Here is a 17,596-nt window from a genome sequence, read left to right as displayed (position 1 = left end):
AATGGAACCTGTGGGAATTGCATGTCTTTCGGACTCCGGTGTCGAATACAGTTGAACAGTAGGGTAAATTAACCGAGGGAAGAGAAATCAGGCAGGACAAGGGAACTTACCCCRTGCATTTTGCCTCGCAGACGACTACAAGTCGGAGCTGCGGGAGCAGCTGCCCCTCATCGCGGGCTCCGCGGCTGCCGGCGTGGTCTTCATCGTCTCCTTGGTGGCCATTTCCATCGTCTGCAGCAGGTCTGTGYGCGCGTGTGGGGCTCCCCGGGCTCCTCGAGGGGCTCGGCGGGGCTCACGCGGCGCCGTTTCTCCCCGCAGGAAGCGCGCGTACAGCAAGGAGGCCGTTTACAGCGACAAGCTGCAGCACTACAGCACGGGCCGAGGTGAGTGGTGGGGCCCGTGGGTGCCTCCGTGTCCCCCCGCAGCCCCCCGGCCCACGCAGGGGCAGCCTGCGAGGTGCCTAAGGGAGGGCTGGGATGCAGGGGAGAAGGAAGAGGATGCTGCGAAGGCCACTKGCGGTCTCTCCTCCGGCGACCCAGGGATACTCACTGAAAAGAAAGAAAAAGGAAGTTATGTCAGGTGGGATCTAACACTCTGACAAGTCAGGGTCACCGCACTGAGTACTTAGACTTTCTAAAAGTGATAAATAACTTGCTCTTGTCCAAAGCACTGGTAAATGGCCCGGTGCCGTAAGAGCATCCAGGCTATTTTAAGGATCTCTTTGCAGGAAAGCTCAGCACTGATTTCCTTCTGTGTTGTGCTCAAATTCCCTGTGTCTTCCCCCCGAGCATCCCAGGATTTGTCTGCCTGGAGATGGCCAGCGAGGGGCTGAAATTTCCAGAGGTATCGAAGCAGGTGTAGGCAGGTGTCCTCTGTGCCGATGGGAATTGGGAATTTCCATGCCTTGGGTGTCACTRCCAGCAGTGTCCTTGGGGAGGAGAGCTGGCTGAATGTGAACCTGGGCRTTTTTGTCATCTTCAGGTAGCTGCAGGGGGGTTCTCCGTTTGGATACAGGGAGCAGGGAAGCCCACGGGCACCGTGCAAGAAGCACCAGAGGGTGTCTGAAAGCCAGCAGGCGTCGGCAGGGGCAGGGAGTCTCTGCGCCGCTTCCTCCTTTATTTATTCCGTTTGGGGATCAGCAAGTCAGTCGCGGTTACGATCCTGTAAATCCCTTTGTAATCCGGGCYGGAGCATCAGCTGCTCTTGTAAAAAAAATTTATAGGGCCGTTAAGGCAGAGCCATAAAGGGCTTTACCAAGTGGGAAATGCACAGATGGCTTCATCATGGCTGTGGGGAGGATGAGGAGGCTCCTTCTTCATCCCTGCCGAGCCCGGGGCCAGGAGGCTCTCCCCTGTGCCCGGATCCCGGCCCTCCGGGTTTGGTGGCTGGACTCCTCCAGCTTCCTTCAGAGCCCCATGTGCTGCAGTCGTGGTGTTTTGGCCTGCTCGAGGCTTCTGCTGGAAGCAGACATCCACCTTCCCTGCCTGTGGAGAGAAGAAACGTGGGCGTGCGATCAGTTGGAGCCTGAAAAGCGCAAAACTGAGTAGAGGAGTCCCCAGAAAGTCATTTTTTAGGAAGGCTTTTAAGCTCTTGGGATATTTAGACCAGCCTGGAGGCTCAGCCGGTGCCTGGGGTGAAAGCCTCGTGCCTTGTGGTGATGGTGACAGTCCCAGCTTTCCTTCCCGGGCGCTTCTCCCTGTCGAGGTCGCAGCAGTGGGAGGCAAGGGGGAGACGATGATGAGCCGTGCTGCAGGAGAGCACAGCGGGTAGCGGTGGGTTTAGCTGCCGCGGGAAGGAGGAGGAGGCCTGAGGATGCAGGGCTCTGCAGACCTGAGCACGGGGTAACCCCGCTGCACCCCTCTCCCCTTCTCTCCCTCTCCTGCCCGTGACCAGGGTCTCCGGGGATGAAGATCTACATCGACCCCTTCACTTATGAGGACCCCAACGAGGCCGTTCGTGAGTTTGCCAAGGAGATCGACGTGTCCTTCGTGAAGATCGAAGAAGTCATTGGAGCAGGTGGGTGCCGCTTTCCCGTCCTGCCCATCCCGCCCGGCCTCTTGGATCCGCAGGRAGGGATTCTCTGTGTGTGCACAGAGTCCCTCAGCACAGCGTGCCCTCCAGCCCGGCCCCCCGAAGGGACACGGGGCTGTCCGGGGTTTGCGATGGATGGGGACACAGGGGTTGGCTTGGCCCGTGTGCCAGCCTSTCACCTGTCACCACCCTGTGCCATGTTCACGTCCACAGGAATACATACATGTGTTTACACACACGTGACTCTCATTTGGGCTRCTTTGAGTTCAGTTTTTTAAGCAGTAGAAGAAAAGCTGCAGKGAAGCTCCGGAGAAGCAACGAGCTGTTTCAGTGAGGATCAAGCTCAGCTGCGGAGCAGTTGCCTTTTGCTGCTCATCAAGGCAAAACCTGGCTTAAATGTAATCTGGTCATGGGGCAATGGAAAAGCTCCCCAAGTGACGTGACGGGAGCCTTTTTCTGTGTTTTAAATGAGAGTGCTGAAGTGAAAATAATGGAAAAAGTGAAGTGCAAAAGAGAAAGATGAGCAACAACCTCCTGATATCTGAGGCAGGTCCTAAGCAGGAGCTCTCCCTCCAGCCCTGCAAACCCTTCTGCAGGGATCTGCAGGAGTTGCTCCCAGTGTCACCTCTGCAGTGGTTGGGTTCTGCCAACAGAGAGAAGACTAAGTGCTGGCCCCAAATACGTCCTCAACAGCAACGTTGCCCCTCGGGAGGGCACTAATGCCCTCTTAATTGGCTCGGGTTTATTAGCCGGTTGGTTTGCAGAGCAGGTAGCCCCGTGGCGCTGCTGTTTGGTGCAGTGTTTTCTGTGGAGGAGGAGGTGGTAGCTGGAGGTCTTGCACTCACAGGGGAGTTTGGAGAAGTCTACAAGGGACGGCTGAAGCTGCCCGGCAAGCGGGAGATCTACGTGGCCATCAAGACGTTGAAGGCAGGTTACTCGGAGAAGCAGCGGCGGGATTTCCTGAGCGAGGCCAGCATCATGGGGCAGTTCGACCACCCCAACATCATTCGGCTGGAAGGGGTGGTGACCAAGAGCCGGCCCGTCATGATCATCACGGAGTTCATGGAAAACGGGGCCCTGGACTCCTTCCTGCGGGTAAGGAGGGCTTTGGGACCCGTTGGGGGTACTTGTTGGTGGGATGTGGGCTCTGTTGCTGCTCAGCAGCATTCCCAGCATGGATGGGAACTGATTCCTGGGCAAGGAGCAGGGCAGTGCCTGGAGCCAGCCTTGTGGGACAAGGGGGTTTAGGGTGTCCTCGGCAAAGAGAGCCAAGATGCCAGCACCTGCCTGCAGAGAAGGTAGAAATGGGGGAAAAATGGCAAGGGAAAGGAAGGGAGAAGGTGAGGAGAGGGAGGAGGGAAGGAGATGCAGGGGAAGAAATGGAGTAAAGCCCTTAGGTTGGGAACTTCAAAGGAAATTGCAAAATAGTTGAGTACCTGGTATCCAGTCCTGTAAATCTGCTCAGTTTCTTTAGCTCCAAAGCCAGGTAATTTATAAGCCTAATTTCAGCCTTGATGTAAAAATAGCAGCGTTAATTAGCACATCGGCTGCTCAGCAAGGTAGAAAAGTAGGTCATCAGTTCTGCTGCGTGGAGGCTCCTCGGTGTAGGGATCCCTCCGTCCTGGGGGAACGCGGGGTGTCCGGGTGCTGGTTTTCCCACAAAGGAGCGGAAAAGACAGGGAGGGATTTGGAAAAGGAATAAATCTGGCTGGAAAAGTATCGGAGGCTCCTGGGTACCCACCAGCCGGGTCCGTGGTGGTTTCAGACGGCTCTCGCTGACCCCGGCGCCTGCTCTTTCTGCTCCCAGCAAAACGACGGGCAGTTCACGGTGATCCAGCTGGTGGGGATGCTCCGAGGAATTGCCGCCGGGATGAAGTACCTGGCGGAGATGAACTACGTGCACCGTGACCTGGCKGCCAGGAACATCCTGGTTAACAGCAACCTGGTGTGCAAGGTGTCAGACTTCGGCCTCTCGCGCTACCTGCAGGACGACACGTCCGACCCCACCTACACCAGCTCCTTGGTACGTTCCGGCCGGCTCCCCGAGCGTGGAATCCGGGAGGTCACTAAGAAGGACAGAGATTCGACCTGTGCAGGGTCTCTCAGGCCTGTGCTGCGCTCTGCTTTCCGAGCCTGACACTCTCGTTTTCCTTGCTCTCGTCCTTTCTTCCTCCATCATCCTCTTCCCCTTCCTTTCTGAGCTTTCCGTCTCCCTCCTTCCCACAGCTCCCTTGTGCCCTTGGCAGTTTCCAAGGGCCCCTCTCCTGTCTGCTCCGTGGAGGGAAGGGATGAGGCAGGGTCCCTGTTGCAGCCGGGACCTGCAGGAGGGCTCAGGAGGCAGAGGGCAATAGGCAGCCTGCTTGACCACGGAGCTGGGGCGCTTTGAGTGCCGGAGCTGCCGCGCTGCTCTTCTGGGCCACTTCTCTCCCCTGGAAATTTGTTCCAGGCGTTAATTAAAGAGGTCTAATAGAAGCGCTGCTACTCCCCAGCCGCTCTTAATTAACTCCTTTGCCGATACTCCCAGCTCCTCCCTGCTCCCTGTTGCCTCTTCTGCAGCCCCAGGCGGGCAGTCGGAGCCTTCCTCCCGCTCCGGCGGGATCCCTCTGGCCCCAGCCACTCGCTTCCACGTCCCCTTTCTTCCCACCTCTGCCCACACGAGCAGCTTGGCCGTGTCCTCGTGGTCCCATCCAGGTGGTGTGAGCACCTTGCAGCCGGTGCTCCCGGGCCCGGCGCTGTGGCTGGTGTTGTGAATGAGCACAGGAGAAGCTCATGAGGAAGCTGTTGACCTGGTGGGCTCCGTAATGGATGAATCATTTATTAAAAGAGCTTAGTTTATTACAAGGGCTAATAAACTTCTTAACTCTTTATAAACAATTCATAATACGGCGGGGAGTAGCGTGGCAGGGCCATGCCTTGCAGGAGGAGGGTGAAGGGACCACATTTTTTATTGGCAGTGCTAAAGAAGAGGCTGCTGGTTCCAGCTGAGCAGGTCACATCTCCCCGAGGGAGGAGAGCGGTGCAAAATCTGGGCTTTGTGGGTCTGGGGTTTCTCGGTGGTGGATGAAGTGAGATGGTGTCTCCCAAGGAGGGACCWTAGGGCCTGGTTCCTTGTTCCTGGGGACCTTGTGGTGCTGGTGGAAGGTACGAGTTGGGTGAAGGGCCAAGGAGAGGCCTCCTGGACCAGCTCCTGCCAAAGCGGTTCCCCTGCCCACTTCCCCATGTGGCTTTCATCAAGTTAAGCGGAGGAATCGGGGAGTTGTGCAGGTCTGRAGCAGACCCAGCCCGTGGCTCCTGGCTGCCATCGGCTCCTCTCCTGCTCCGGCAGCGCTCCGTGCCCAAGCCCATCCCGCCGGCAGCGGCTCCTCCTGGGAAAGAATGGCACTTTTCCCGTTTCAGGTGCCCAGCAGTAGCTGGGAAAAGGCACGAAAAGGCCTTTCCCCACCTTTCGAGATAAAAGAGATTATCTCATCCGTGTTTATATTTAATTTAGGCCATAATAGATCTTCTCAGCAGCTGGGAAACGATGCTCTGCCTGCGATTACATCACTCTGCCTCCCACAGCAGCTTTTTAGCTCTGGGGAAAAGGCAGGAAAAACAACGTAGCAGTTAATTTCTCCATTTGTAGTTATTCAAATCCAATTTTTGCCATTCATCCYTAAAGAGCAGCTGACGCTTTGTTGGGAAGGCTGTGGAAAACAGTGGTGCTCAAYGAGACACAACACAGTTCTGGCCCGAGTCCGTCTTGGCCCTTTCCTTGTTTCTTCCCTCCTCCCGTGCTGTTTTTGCCATTGCCTACATCGCGCCAAGAGGACGGGACCTGGCTTTGCTCAGGARGAGTTGGGCTGCTCTTAATGCTCCTTGGTGGAGGCCACCACTACCCTGAGCTCGCCGCGTGCCTGGAGGGTTGAGCTGGTGCTGAAGAGACCTCCCTAAGCGGTGGGATGGGAGGCAGAGGGTGCTGCTCGCCATAGGAGCTGGAGGAACATGGGGTGGCTCCTGGTGGCCCTGACTTGCTCACACAAGGGACTCTTTTATTCACTTATCCCTCCTAAACCTGGCTGCTGGGTTGGCTCCATGCAGCCATGTCACCGAGAGGTGCAGGCAGGYGGTTGATGGCCTGAGAAAGGGAGGCAAATCCCTTGGATTTCCGTGGAGGAAAAACAGCTGGGATGCCAGGGCCTGACCCGGCTCCTCCTCCTGCAGGGCGGCAAGATCCCCGTGCGGTGGACGGCGCCRGAGGCCATCGCGTACCGCAAGTTCACCTCGGCCAGCGACGTGTGGAGCTACGGCATCGTCATGTGGGAGGTGATGTCCTTCGGCGAGAGGCCCTACTGGGACATGTCCAACCAAGACGTGAGTCGCCGACRGGGCGCGGGGCCGGAGGCGCCGCGGGCGGTTGTGGAGGGGCGCACGGCGCTTCTGCCCGCTGCTCCCTGCAGCTTTTCGAGCTGAAAAAAGGCCGGCGAGTKAAAGGAGAGGCGCAGGCAGAGGGGGAAGAAAAGCTGGCGGGCTGGCGATTGCACTCGGGGAGCCTGGAAAGCCTTTGGAAACGTTTGGGAGCAGGGAAGGAGCGCTGGTGGTGGCAGTGCCGTGCGCGGTGGAGCTCACGAGAGTGGGGCTGTGCTGCGCACGGGCATCAGAGCCACTCAACCCGCTGCTGGCTCCCTGCTCGCCGCTCAGCGGCCGCTCTCCTGGTCCTGCCGCAGGTCATCAACGCCATCGAGCAGGACTATCGGCTGCCGCCGCCCATGGACTGCCCCGCYGCCCTGCACCAGCTCATGCTGGACTGCTGGCAGAAAGACCGCAACGCCCGGCCCCGCTTCGCCGAGATCGTCAACACCCTCGACAAGATGATCCGCAACCCGGCCAGCCTCAAAACTGTGGCCACCATCACCGCTGTGTGAGTCCCGTCGGCACCGGGAGCGGGGAGCTCCCGTTGGCTCCCGCGCCGCGGCCGGGGCTCGCTGAGCTGCTCGTGTCGCTGGTGGGAAGAGCATAAATTCATAAATTGCTCCGCATCGCGTGGGATTTGTCTTTGCTCTGCCTGACAGGCAGACAAAGAACATGTAGTTTGCAGTCTAGCAACAGCAGTAATTCTTTGCTATTGATTCCTTGTGGCGTGTGACCGGCGAGGCGCGTGGCACGGCGGCTGCTCCGCTCGCGTCGCGGCCCCCAGAGCCGCCGCTCTGCTCTGGGTGTCCCTGTGGGAGCAGGGGGTTGGACTAGCTGATCTCTAGGGGTCCCTTCCAACCTCAACCGTTCTGGGGGTGCGAGGGCTGCCTGTGCAGACCCTCCCCACAGCGAGTGCCACCCTGCTGGTGTCTGCGGGGCAAAATGTGGGTGCTGCACCAACAGGTAGAGGTGCCGAGTTGGGATGTTTGGGGCTCTGGGCAGGGAGGCAGTATTCCCAACAGGACTCCCCAGGGAGCCACAGAGCCACCGTTCCCTTCTACCTTTGGAAAACGGATAGAAGGAACGTGAAGAACCCCATCCCTGTCACGTGTTAGCCTCTCCACGGCCAATTTCAGTTCCTTAGGAGGTCTCTTGCCTTCACGGCAGCGCCCGGAGCATCCCTGGGGAGCACCTTGGACCCTGGCGGTGCTGCCCTGCCTTTTCCAAGGATCTGTCCTGTTGGCTGCCCGTCCCCAGCGCCTCCCTCGGCAGGAGGCAGCTGCCCACTAGCGTAGATGCTCCTTGGGGCACCCTGGGGTCCACGACGGCCCATCCCGCTGTCTGCCTGGGCCCTGGGAGCCCCGGGAGGCCAGGAGATGGGGAATTTCGGGTGGGCTGGAGGTGCCATAGGCCTCTGGTTGGGGCCACCTCTCCGCAGCCGGGTTATCAGCAGTCGCTGCCTCCGCAGCCCAACGCTGGTGCTTCTCTGTGGCGTTTCAGGCCTTCTCAGCCACTCTTGGACCGCTCCATCCCTGACTTCACTGCCTTTACCTCAGTCGAAGACTGGCTAAGCGCCGTCAAGATGAGCCAGTACAGAGACAACTTCCTGACGGCCGGGTTCACCTCCCTGCAGCTCGTGGCCCAGATGACATCAGAGTAAGTTTGAGGCGGTCACGCGGGTCCCCTCAACATCTCCAGCGTGCTGGTTGTGCTYGGGGGTGGGCCAGGCCTCCAAAGGCCTTTTTCTGCTGTAAGATGGTTCTGTGCTTTGGGGATGAGGGAAGGCAGATGTTGCCCCTCCTGCTTTGGGAGCTAGGAGGGGACGGGAGGGGTGCAGAGAGCCCAGGGCAGTGGGAGCACRTGGGGTTGGATGAGGGGTCTTTGTGGCCTGGGTGAACATCTGGGGTGTTCTCTGCTTGCTCTTGTGTTCTGTGTCATAGAAGAGGGAATGTAGGGAGGAGGGGGCCAAAYTCTTCTCAGGGGCAATGGGTACAAGTTGAAACCTTAGAAGTTCCATCTCCAGGTGAGGAGGAACTTCTTTCCTGTGAGGGTGCCAGAGCCTTGGCACAGGCTGCCCAGGGATGTTGTGGAGTCTCCTGCTCTGGAAGTCTCCCATACCCGCCTGGATGCCACCCTGTGCCCCGTGCTCTGGGTGTCCCTGCTGGAGCAGGGGGCTGGACTAGATGATCTCTAGAGGCCTCTTCCAACCTCAACCAATCTGTGGTTCCATGGTTCCTCACATGCCCCAGTGCTCACTGGGCTCTTCACGTGGACTCTGCTCTGGGCTCCGTGCTCCCAGGTGGAAGTTGCTCAGAGTGCTGAGCGGAACAAACCAGCACCTCAGAGTCTGCATCACGCGCGTGTCTTAGGGACAGCAAAATAAACACAGCAAAACTGACCTGTCCGTTGACTTTTTGTTGGTTTGCTTCTTTTCTTCCTTTCCCTCCAGAGACCTCCTGAGAATAGGGGTGACTTTAGCTGGACACCAGAAGAAGATTCTGAACAGCGTGCAGTCGATGAGAGTGCAGATGAGCCAGTCTCCGACCTCGATGGCGTGACCGTCGTCCCCGCTGCGCCGGGGAGGGCACGGGGAGGGCAGCAGCGGCGGGGCGGAGGCGGGAGGGCAGGAACTGATGGAAGCAGCAGGGAAGCGTGTGGAGAGGCTGCAGCGTGGCCGGAGACCTGGAACGGCAGACGGAGGAGGTGCCTGGGACTCGTGTCCTAACGGGTGACTTCGTTTCTCACCACAGAAGCACACTTAGCGATGTCGTGGGGAGCAGCGTATAAATAACGTATAAATATGTACAAATCATATATTTAAAAAAAACAAAAAACAAAAAACAAACATGCAATGAAGACAAACCACTATGTGTTGGGGAGAAACCCCCAATCCCTGGAAACCAGACTCCAATCCCACCGCCAGTGAGCAGTAGTCAAGACTGATACGGAAGAAGGGGCTGTTGGGGAAGGGAAAGGCACAAGGATTGAGTTTCGGGTCCGGAGCGAGGGCCTCCAGCAACGAGGTTCCTTTCCCTTTCTTCTTTTGCTCTCCTTCCCCCACCCCGGCCCTTCCTGCCTCCCCCTGGCCCTTTTCTCTGCTCGTGACCTGTATGGAAGYGTCTTCAGGAGTCTCCACAGCTACCTACCGTCGTACCCAGATGTCGTTCCGCCGACTACCAAAGGACTTCACTGACCACTGCATGGGGGATCCGAATCAATCCAGTTAATGTCTTCATATTGAAGAAGAGATGTACCTTCAATAGAAAACCTTGTTTTTCTTTTGCTTGCATTTTTTTGCAAAAAGGAAAAAAAAAAAATCCATCATGGAAAACAGAGAAAGAGGTGTTCCCGTGTGTGTGTGTGCGCTTGTGCGCGTGTGTACGTTGTCAGCTCCCTGTGGACTCGCTGCTTGTCCATAAGAGAAAATCACAACCGACCCTGACATGACTGAACAGTCAGTTCCAAACCCTCGGGGGGATCTGGGGTGGTGGGGAGGGAGAAGTGGATGGATTTGTGTCCGGATCCGCCGCACCGGAGCTAGCGGGAAGTAACAGGGCCAAGCGCAGGAGGCGAAGCGAGCGCTCGGCGCCCTGCGGCCGGGAGGAGGAAGCGGAGGCCGCCTCGGCCTCCTGGGACTCGAGGAGCCGCCGCGCGCTCGGCGCTGCCTTGGTGACTGCGGAGGCCGCCGGAGAAGCGGGAGCGACGCTCTGGGAAGCAGACTGAGGAGCCCTCGGAGCCTTGGGCGCCGCGGGAGGGGGCTGCGGCCGACCTGCCCCGTCGCGTGGACCTAAGGATTTTGAGATTAAATTACAGACTTAGGTTTCACGGCTTCAGAGGTAGGTCCATTTGTTTCACCTGCCTCTCTGCGCATCCGTCCTGCCCACCTCTATTTTCCACTCCCTTCTCGACAGCCTCTTCCCATGCATATTTCCACGCACTTAATTTGATTTCTTTTTTACCTTTTGTTCCACCGCTGGTCTCCTTGCGAACGGGTCCAGTTAAACTAAGCAGAAGTGCGTCGGTGTTTACACAGGATATTGTAAGCCCAGGCAATCTCTCTTCCCTCCATGGACCACGTGCAGAGTTGATGAAATGAATGAGCTCTTCATAAGGCTTTTCCTTAGGTGATGGTGCATGGGCTGGGATGGTTGGGTTGGTGTTTTCTCTCCAAGAGGCCCCATCTTGGTGGYCCTCCTGGGTGGTGCCTCTGATGTTGAGGTGCCCCTCAAGCACYGCCTGGTTGGTGTCGTTGGGCTCTCCTGGCCTTGGCAGCGACGTCGGTGTGCGTGGAGGGCGCTGGGCTGAACGTCCCTCGTCCTCCAGCTCTGCCTCTGAGCTTCYCATGGACCTCGTTGGTCCCGGGGACCTGAGAAAGCCAAATCAGAACCAGCAGCGCAGTCCTGAGCACGTGGTGGGACAACCCATGGGCAAGAGCTCCAAAATTGCACTTCTTAGTCTGGGAGAGGAACTTTTTTTCCCCCTCTCAAAGATTTTCTTCCTTTTCTTTAAGGAAAACAGGCAGAGCCTCATTCTCTCTCTTTTTTTTTTTTTTTTTTTTTTTTTTTTTAAGCCTTTTTTTTTTACTTTTTTTTTCTCATTTGGTAAGGGAAAGCAAAGAGAAAAATGCAAAATATTCTCAGTTGGTCTTTGCTTCTATGGAAGGAAGAATGTGCAAAATTCAGGAGATTTTCCAGTGGAGCATTTTCTCCTTTTAGGAGTCTTTCTCCCAAAGAAATTGTATTTTCCAGCCCGGAAAGCACTTCCATGTGGTAGTGACTGCAATGCTAGGAGTGCTAGCTCTGCCTCGCAGCGATCATGGTGTGAGATAGGCTGCTTCTCCTTCCTTGCCCTCCTTCGTGGAGTGGCAAGGAGAAACCCTTGCTCCTGCCTGGCTGTTTTCTCAGCAGGTTCGCTTCATTCTTACCTGCCTGTTTATCTCCCCGGAGCAAGGATGGAGAGTCCTTCCCATGGAGAAATKGCTCCAGGAGTTGTTTTTTCATTGAAGATGCCACAGAGCATCGAGAAGCTCCAGCTTCTGCCTTCTGCGGAGACGGGGCGGGAGCTGCAAGCAGCGCTTGGGACCTCGGGTGAGCGTCTTGGGGTAGAGCTGCAGGTTGTTTTGGACCAGGGGCAAATGCAGATAAAAAAAGAGGACCAAAAACGAACCACTGAATGGGATCTAAACCCAGAAGGTGCCGTTTGGCGCTCGCTGCTCTTGSAGCTTTTGGGTCCATGACGGCCTCTTCTGCCACAAAGGGCTCTCCAGTTGTCAGCTTCTCTCCCACATTTCTATGGCAACTGTGAAACCTCCGTCCTCTGGCATCTTGTTTAGGGTGTGGGGTCCTTTTTGTTTGCATGTGTTTGCTTTTTCCTTTCTTTGCACGCAGCCGATTCGCTCCGAGGCTGCCCCTACTCCCCATCACTTAACTGCTAAAAAGAGCCCAGCATCCAGGGAAGCCGGAACCCCCCCCCCGGCCCCTCCCTGAAAATCCCGGGGCAATTTGGGTGTTTTTCCCGGCTCTGGAATGAGCCTTTTCGTGCACCCGGCGCGGGGAGGAGGCGGCTTCCTCAATAGCTGTAATTAAAAGGAGCTGCGGTGCCGCGGGAAGCGGCAGTCGCGCACGGCCGAGGCGGGAGCGAGCGTCTCCGTGTGCGAGAGGAGCACGTTTTAACAGCGTTATTATGTGCCTCCTTATCAAATATATATATATATATATATCCTGCGCCATTTAATGACCTTCAAATTAACGGCTCTTTGAAAGCACTTATGTATATTTAATTTTCAATGTTGCTGCAAGCCGGAGTGGCGCTCGCAATGAAAACAGCAGGCAGCCGGTTCTTAAATAAAAGCCAACTGGGGCCGCTCGTCGGGCGCTTGTCAGCCTGCGGCGCCTTCATGGCGCTCGCTGGCCTCCGYGGAGGCTCGCGGCCTCCCCGGCCTCCCCTTCGCCCGGCCCCTTGCCTCCTGCTCCTTTGCTTGAGCCAGGGCGACAAGTGGCGTTTTTGGGTAGTGACTGTTGCTCGTGAGCCCGTGAAGTCTCCTATCCCCGTCCATAAAACCCTGTGCTTTATTTGAGCCGCTCTCTATTTATTTGGAAATCTTTATTCTTCAACATCGAATTTATTTAACTTGAAAATGAACTCAGTTGGTTTCCAGCACAGGGAATGGATCCACAGGTCCTGCAGTGGATTTTCGGGTTCTCAGATGCATCTTGGCTCCGAGGCCACCCATCCTCTCCCCACCCCGTCTCTCTCATTGACGTTACGCCCAGTTAAACGGTGAAGAGAAAGGCTGGAATTCAKCCTGACTCCTGCCTTCCTCCAGGACTTATGTATCCCTTCTCCTCTAAAGTCCTCGCCGTGGCAGGAGACCACAGGAGGTTATTTAATGGACGTGTCATAATATGATTTGGTGCTTCTTTTGTGGAGGATCCTGCCAAGATGGATGCTCATCGAATTATAACTTGGTTGCCTTCCAAATGATTTTCCGAGAGGCTCAAGGAGACCTTCGGGGGCGCCGTGCCGCAGAGCTCCTCGGGCTTTGGAGAGACCCACGAGGAGCTTCCCGCGGCTCCGCGTGGCGACGGCTCTGCCTCCCTGTAGCCTGAGTGTTGGTGCGGTGACCTGACCGCTGTTAGACGGAGTATTGGTGAGCGGCGTGCCGAGATGGTGCTGGGAAAGAAGTTATTTCGGTGGCAAAACTGACCTGGAAAGGGGCCTGGAAAGTGACCTGTACGTTTGGAGGGCGTGATGGGGCTTTTAATTTCATGTCTTGTTGCGCTCTCCCATTTCKGATGCCCTTGGGTTTTGGCTCTGTGTCTGGGCAGACGTCTGCACGGGGAGTCCTGCCTCCCTGTTGGGCCCTGCCCGGGTTTGGGCTCCGTTCGGTGCTGCCGCCGGCGCGCTCGGAGCTGCAGCAAGGCCAGCCGCTCCGGAGCGAGCGCAGCTCGGAGCGCCCCGCGACATCCCAGCGGAGCTGATCGCGTGGCCCCGAGCAGAGCCGCGCCACGACGGGCATCCTCGTGCCCAGCACGAGCTCCCCTTCCCCATCGTCACCTTCCTCCTGCTCGTTCCGTCTCCGCGGGGYTTCCCTGGGGCTCGTGCCGGTGTCTCGCTGCGGGATGGAGCAGCCCCGGGGCTGCGTGTCGGGTGCCCTGCGCCCTCCTTGCGTGGCGAGGTCAGCGGGAAGGCGCCGGCGACGCGGGTTTTCCGTGGWTCCGCTGGCCTGCTCCCGTTCCCCAAGGGGACGCCCGCTTTCAGGGCTAACGCGGAAGTGGATTAGGCAAAACCTGCTTAAGGCTCCGTTCATTCGAGATGGGTCTTAAGGGGATTAACGCAGTTTACACTGTCGCTTTTAAAATTAATCTGAGCCAGCTTCTCCCGGTGCCCTGTGTGAGCAGGTCTCTTGCTGCCCGTCCCGGGCTGTTTCCATCCTCCTCTCCGCCTCGCCCACGCGGTGCCCCGGATCTGACTTGTTCGGGGCGCTTTCTCCTCGGGAGCCGCCTCCCCGAAACCTGCGGTTACCCCGGGGGGGATTGGCGCCTTTGTCCTGATTATCCTCAGGGGTCTCATTAGGCGATTGAACMTTGGTTTGAAGGTGGGGAAGGGAGGGCGGGAAAATTACGCTCGACATCAGCGCAATTATCAACGCTAATTAGCACTGAGTGGGAGTGACAGCGTGAAGCGCAGACCGTGCCGGGGATCACGTTGAAGGAGCCAGTGGCCCTGGAGTCCCACGTTGGAAGGCAGTCCGGCACCTTYGGAGGCATCCATGGGGAAGCAGCTCGGAGCGCGCCGGTCTCTTCCCGGATTTCTCCATGCTTTTGCTAAGCTGCTCCGTGGGCTTTAGAGATTCCAGCTTAAATATGGTGGAGGAGGGTCTACCTGTTGTGCTTTGGATGTAAGGGCGCAAGGAGCTCCCGTCGAGGGGAGGTGCCCCGTGCAGCGAGGACAAGAGTCGCTCCCCAGACGCTCGCGGCCTCCTGGCCTTTTCTCTGCCACATGGARAAGCTCCTGCAGCGCCTGCGGGCTCTGCTCTCCCAGCAGCCTGAGCCCCGGGTGCTCCGTGCCCGGGAGAGCAACCTGGTCCCCGTTCCCGCCGCGGGGCTGCATCCCGTTGGTCGTCGGTCACCAAGGAGCTTTGTGCTAACGCCGCAAACACGTTTCAGCTCTTGGCGTGGGGTGGCCTCCCRTGGGGCATCCAAAGCCCCTGGCAGGGGTGGCGGCTGCCGCAGCCGGTCCCGGCTCCCGCCGCAGCCGCCGCTCTCGCCCTTGGGCTGCTGGAAGGGGCTGGAGCAGGGGGCGAGGAGGCGGCCGCTCCGTTCCGCTCCGGCCGCACTGCCCAGCGCTGGTGCCGGCTCTCCCGGGAGCGGCTCCGTGTCCGCGCGGGAGCCCGAGCACGGTGCTCATTGAGGGCGCTGCTGCTGACRGCTCCTGCCATTGCCAGGGCGCTTCTCATCCTGCCAACGAGGCCTCTTTGTTGCTGCTGGTGTCGCAGCAGCCCYGGAGCTCAGAGCGCGGCAACGCCTCGGCCATGAGTCACTCCCGGCGCCCATCCCTGTCCCGCCGCAGCCCTCCGGCTTTGCCCCTCGCTTAGGTTTTAACGCAGCCGAACCTGGGGCTGATGTAAATACCCAGCCGCTTCAGCAGCACCTTAACCAGCAGCTGCTCYGTCCTCCGGGACTTGTGCTCTGCACAACAACACGGCTGTGTTCCCATTGCGGAGTCATSCCCTCGTGTTCCCATCAGTGTTAAYGGGAGCCCTCGGCTCCGAGCGAGGGGACCCCGGCACATAAGAACCCCCCGGCTCTGTCTTTTCCCACATCTAAGCTCCCTTTCCAAGATCATCTCCATCTCTCCTACCCTTTCTCCCATACATTCATTTATTTTCCCCTCCTGCTAAATTACTAAATAAAAGTTTCATTACCATCTAGGTTTGCTAAAAATGATTTTCATTCAGCACAATGATGAATTTTAATAGGAGCAAAATGTCAGGCGCAGCCGGAGGTTTTTCCTACAGCACTGGTACGTCAGGAGAGCTGCGGAGATGCCCCGGAATAATCCTGCCCTCGCAGCRGGACTGAGCAAGGGCGTGCGGCGCTCAGGGCTTCGTTATTTAACCCAGGGCTCCGTGTTGCTGGGGTGCAATTGGGTGTCACATCACAGGGTGTGCTCCTTGGAGTGGCTGCACGGTGGGATTTGCCCCTGTGCTGCCCTGCGCAGGGCAAGGAGATGCCAGCACTTYGGATGGGCTCCGCGTCAGCCCATGGTGGAAGACGGCACTTGGGTTTGTGTTGGTTTGGCCCCCAGGGGGAAACCTTGAACCCTTTCAGTGCCACAGCCACCTCCCTGACCTCTGCTAACGAACAACCTCTTCCTCAGGTTCCCATACCCATTGGAGCGGATCCTGGGCCAGCCCCACGGCTGTGGGGACTTTTGGGGTGCTCCCCGCGTGGGGCAGGGCAGCTCCGCGCTCCGCTCCTGCTCACGCTTCTCTCCCCTTGTCGCCCTGCAGGGAGGCCGCAGCGCCCCGAGGAGCCGCCGCCGCAGCGCCCTGCCCTGTACATAACCAGTGAGGTGTCCGTGGAAGAGTCCGCCCGGTGTAATACTTTTTTTATTATTATTATTATTGTTATTTTTATTATTTTGCCCCCCTGCCCCATCCCCACCCTGGCCAATTTGTTGATTGTGTTGAAATTGTCGGAGTTTGTAACAGTAACTTTCAGAGAATATTGTACTACAGAGAGAAATTGCACTCAATAAAAAGGATGAAATCAGCCCGACTGCTTTTCTTCTCCTTCCCAGGGGCGGTTGCTCTGTTCCTGTTTTATCTTCAGCCTCGTGCTGGGTGAATATTTGCCATGAATATTCATGGTGGGAGCTGGCAGCGCTCCATCACTGCCTGCCTCACCTCTGCTCCGGTTGATGTTGATCAGATTTGGCCCTCGGGTTTGCGAGTGAACCGACTTTATTCGCCGWGATCCCTATCACGGGCTGCTTGCTGCAAAAAAGGCCTCTTTGGGACAGAGGTTTTTACACAAAACGCACCCCAAAACAATTGCGCTGGGCAACGGGGCTGGAAGTGCTCACGTGGATGGAAGTCCCGGGCGAGACGCGTGTTGCTCGGCTGGGACCCGCTCCCCGCAGTGCTGGATGCGGATGGGAGCAGGGAAGGTCCTGGCTCCCGCTGCAGGGCCGGGCCGGAGCGGGCACCGGGCAAACCACCCACCTGGGGATGTCCGACGGGGTCAGAAGCCGGCGGGAACATGATAACGGGGCGCGCACGGCAGCGGGGCTCGGCCTCGGGATGAGGGAGCAATCACAAAAGCATCTGGGATTCCAAAGCAGGATCCCCCCTCGGAATCGCCAGGCTACAGGTAAGGGCTTTCCATCCCGTTGCCCAGCCGCTGCATTGAAGAGACTGCTGAAGGGACAGACCTCGGCATTCCCAGGATGTGGGGCACGGAGAGGACCTATCTCTTACACAGGTCACTGAAGGTTTTCCCYGTAAGTAACCAACAGCCTGCGCTTAAAGTTCATGGAGCGGCTTGTCTGGGAATATCCCTTCAATTGGGGGTGTGGTGACAGTTTAATGGGATCGCCAGGACACCCACAGCAGGAATGGAGCCGCTCGTCACCGTGTCGGGGCCATGGCTTCCAGATGGTCCTGGGCTGGTCCTTGTGCTCCTTGGGCCGTTCCTCGTCCTCCTTGGGCAGGTCCTTGTGCTCCTTGGGACAGTCGCAGTGCTCCCCAGGCCCATCCTCGCCCCGGAACACCAGCATGGGCACAGGGGTTCGTGCAGCTGCAGGCTCCAGCTCCCGGATCTCTCGTTTCCTGCGAGCTGGCTGGGCATTAACTTCTGCTGCTTGCCTCGAAAGAAATGTCATGTCTGAAGGCCACGCGACATCCAAAAAAAAAGTTTTCCTGAGCTTGGAATATAGATCTCGGCAGCTGTCACAGCCCGAGCAGAGAGTAACTCTCAGAATGAAARATCTTTCCTTCACGGCTCTGGGGTTTGAAGGATGGAGGCAGCACGTGGCTTCCAATTACTCTGCAGCAGCTCAGGGAAATTCCAATGCAGCCGACGCGCGGGTCTGACGCCGGCCTAACGTGGCCCAGCCTAGCGCAGCCCCGCTGCATCCCGCTGAGCACCCTGCTCCCAGCCCCGCCAGC

General features: G+C 57.8%; 1 protein-coding gene across 2 annotated transcripts in view; it reads left to right on the top strand.

Moving 5' to 3' along the window:
- Positions 1 to 9,016, top strand: part of EPHB1 (EPH receptor B1) — a 28,937-nt gene extending 19,921 nt beyond the window's left edge. Inside the window, exons 7-15 of one of the 2 annotated variants that reach the window (XM_026038708.1) lie at positions 132 to 240; positions 319 to 383; positions 1,894 to 2,016; positions 2,879 to 3,126; positions 3,839 to 4,054; positions 6,235 to 6,384; positions 6,738 to 6,931; positions 7,924 to 8,079; positions 8,873 to 9,016. In XM_026038708.1, coding sequence (XP_025894493.1) covers positions 132 to 240; positions 319 to 383; positions 1,894 to 2,016; positions 2,879 to 3,126; positions 3,839 to 4,054; positions 6,235 to 6,384; positions 6,738 to 6,931; positions 7,924 to 8,079; positions 8,873 to 8,981 — 1,370 coding nt within the window. In that variant the 3' untranslated portion in view covers positions 8,982 to 9,016. Of the gene's footprint in view, positions 1 to 131; positions 241 to 318; positions 384 to 1,893; positions 2,017 to 2,878; positions 3,127 to 3,838; positions 4,055 to 6,234; positions 6,385 to 6,737; positions 6,932 to 7,923; positions 8,080 to 8,446; positions 8,475 to 8,872 lie in introns of those variants that run through there. The other variant, XM_026038707.1, reaches the window with a different exon arrangement.
- Positions 9,017 to 17,596: the final 8,580 nt, after the last annotated feature.

The sequence above is a fragment of the Nothoprocta perdicaria genome, unplaced genomic scaffold (assembly GCF_003342845.1).
Source record: "Nothoprocta perdicaria isolate Ctin4 unplaced genomic scaffold, notPer1 scaffold_217, whole genome shotgun sequence".
Classification (NCBI taxonomy): Eukaryota; Metazoa; Chordata; class Aves; order Tinamiformes; family Tinamidae; genus Nothoprocta; species Nothoprocta perdicaria.
Note: the sequence above shows the minus strand (reverse complement) of the source record. Positions and strands in the feature narration are given on the sequence as shown.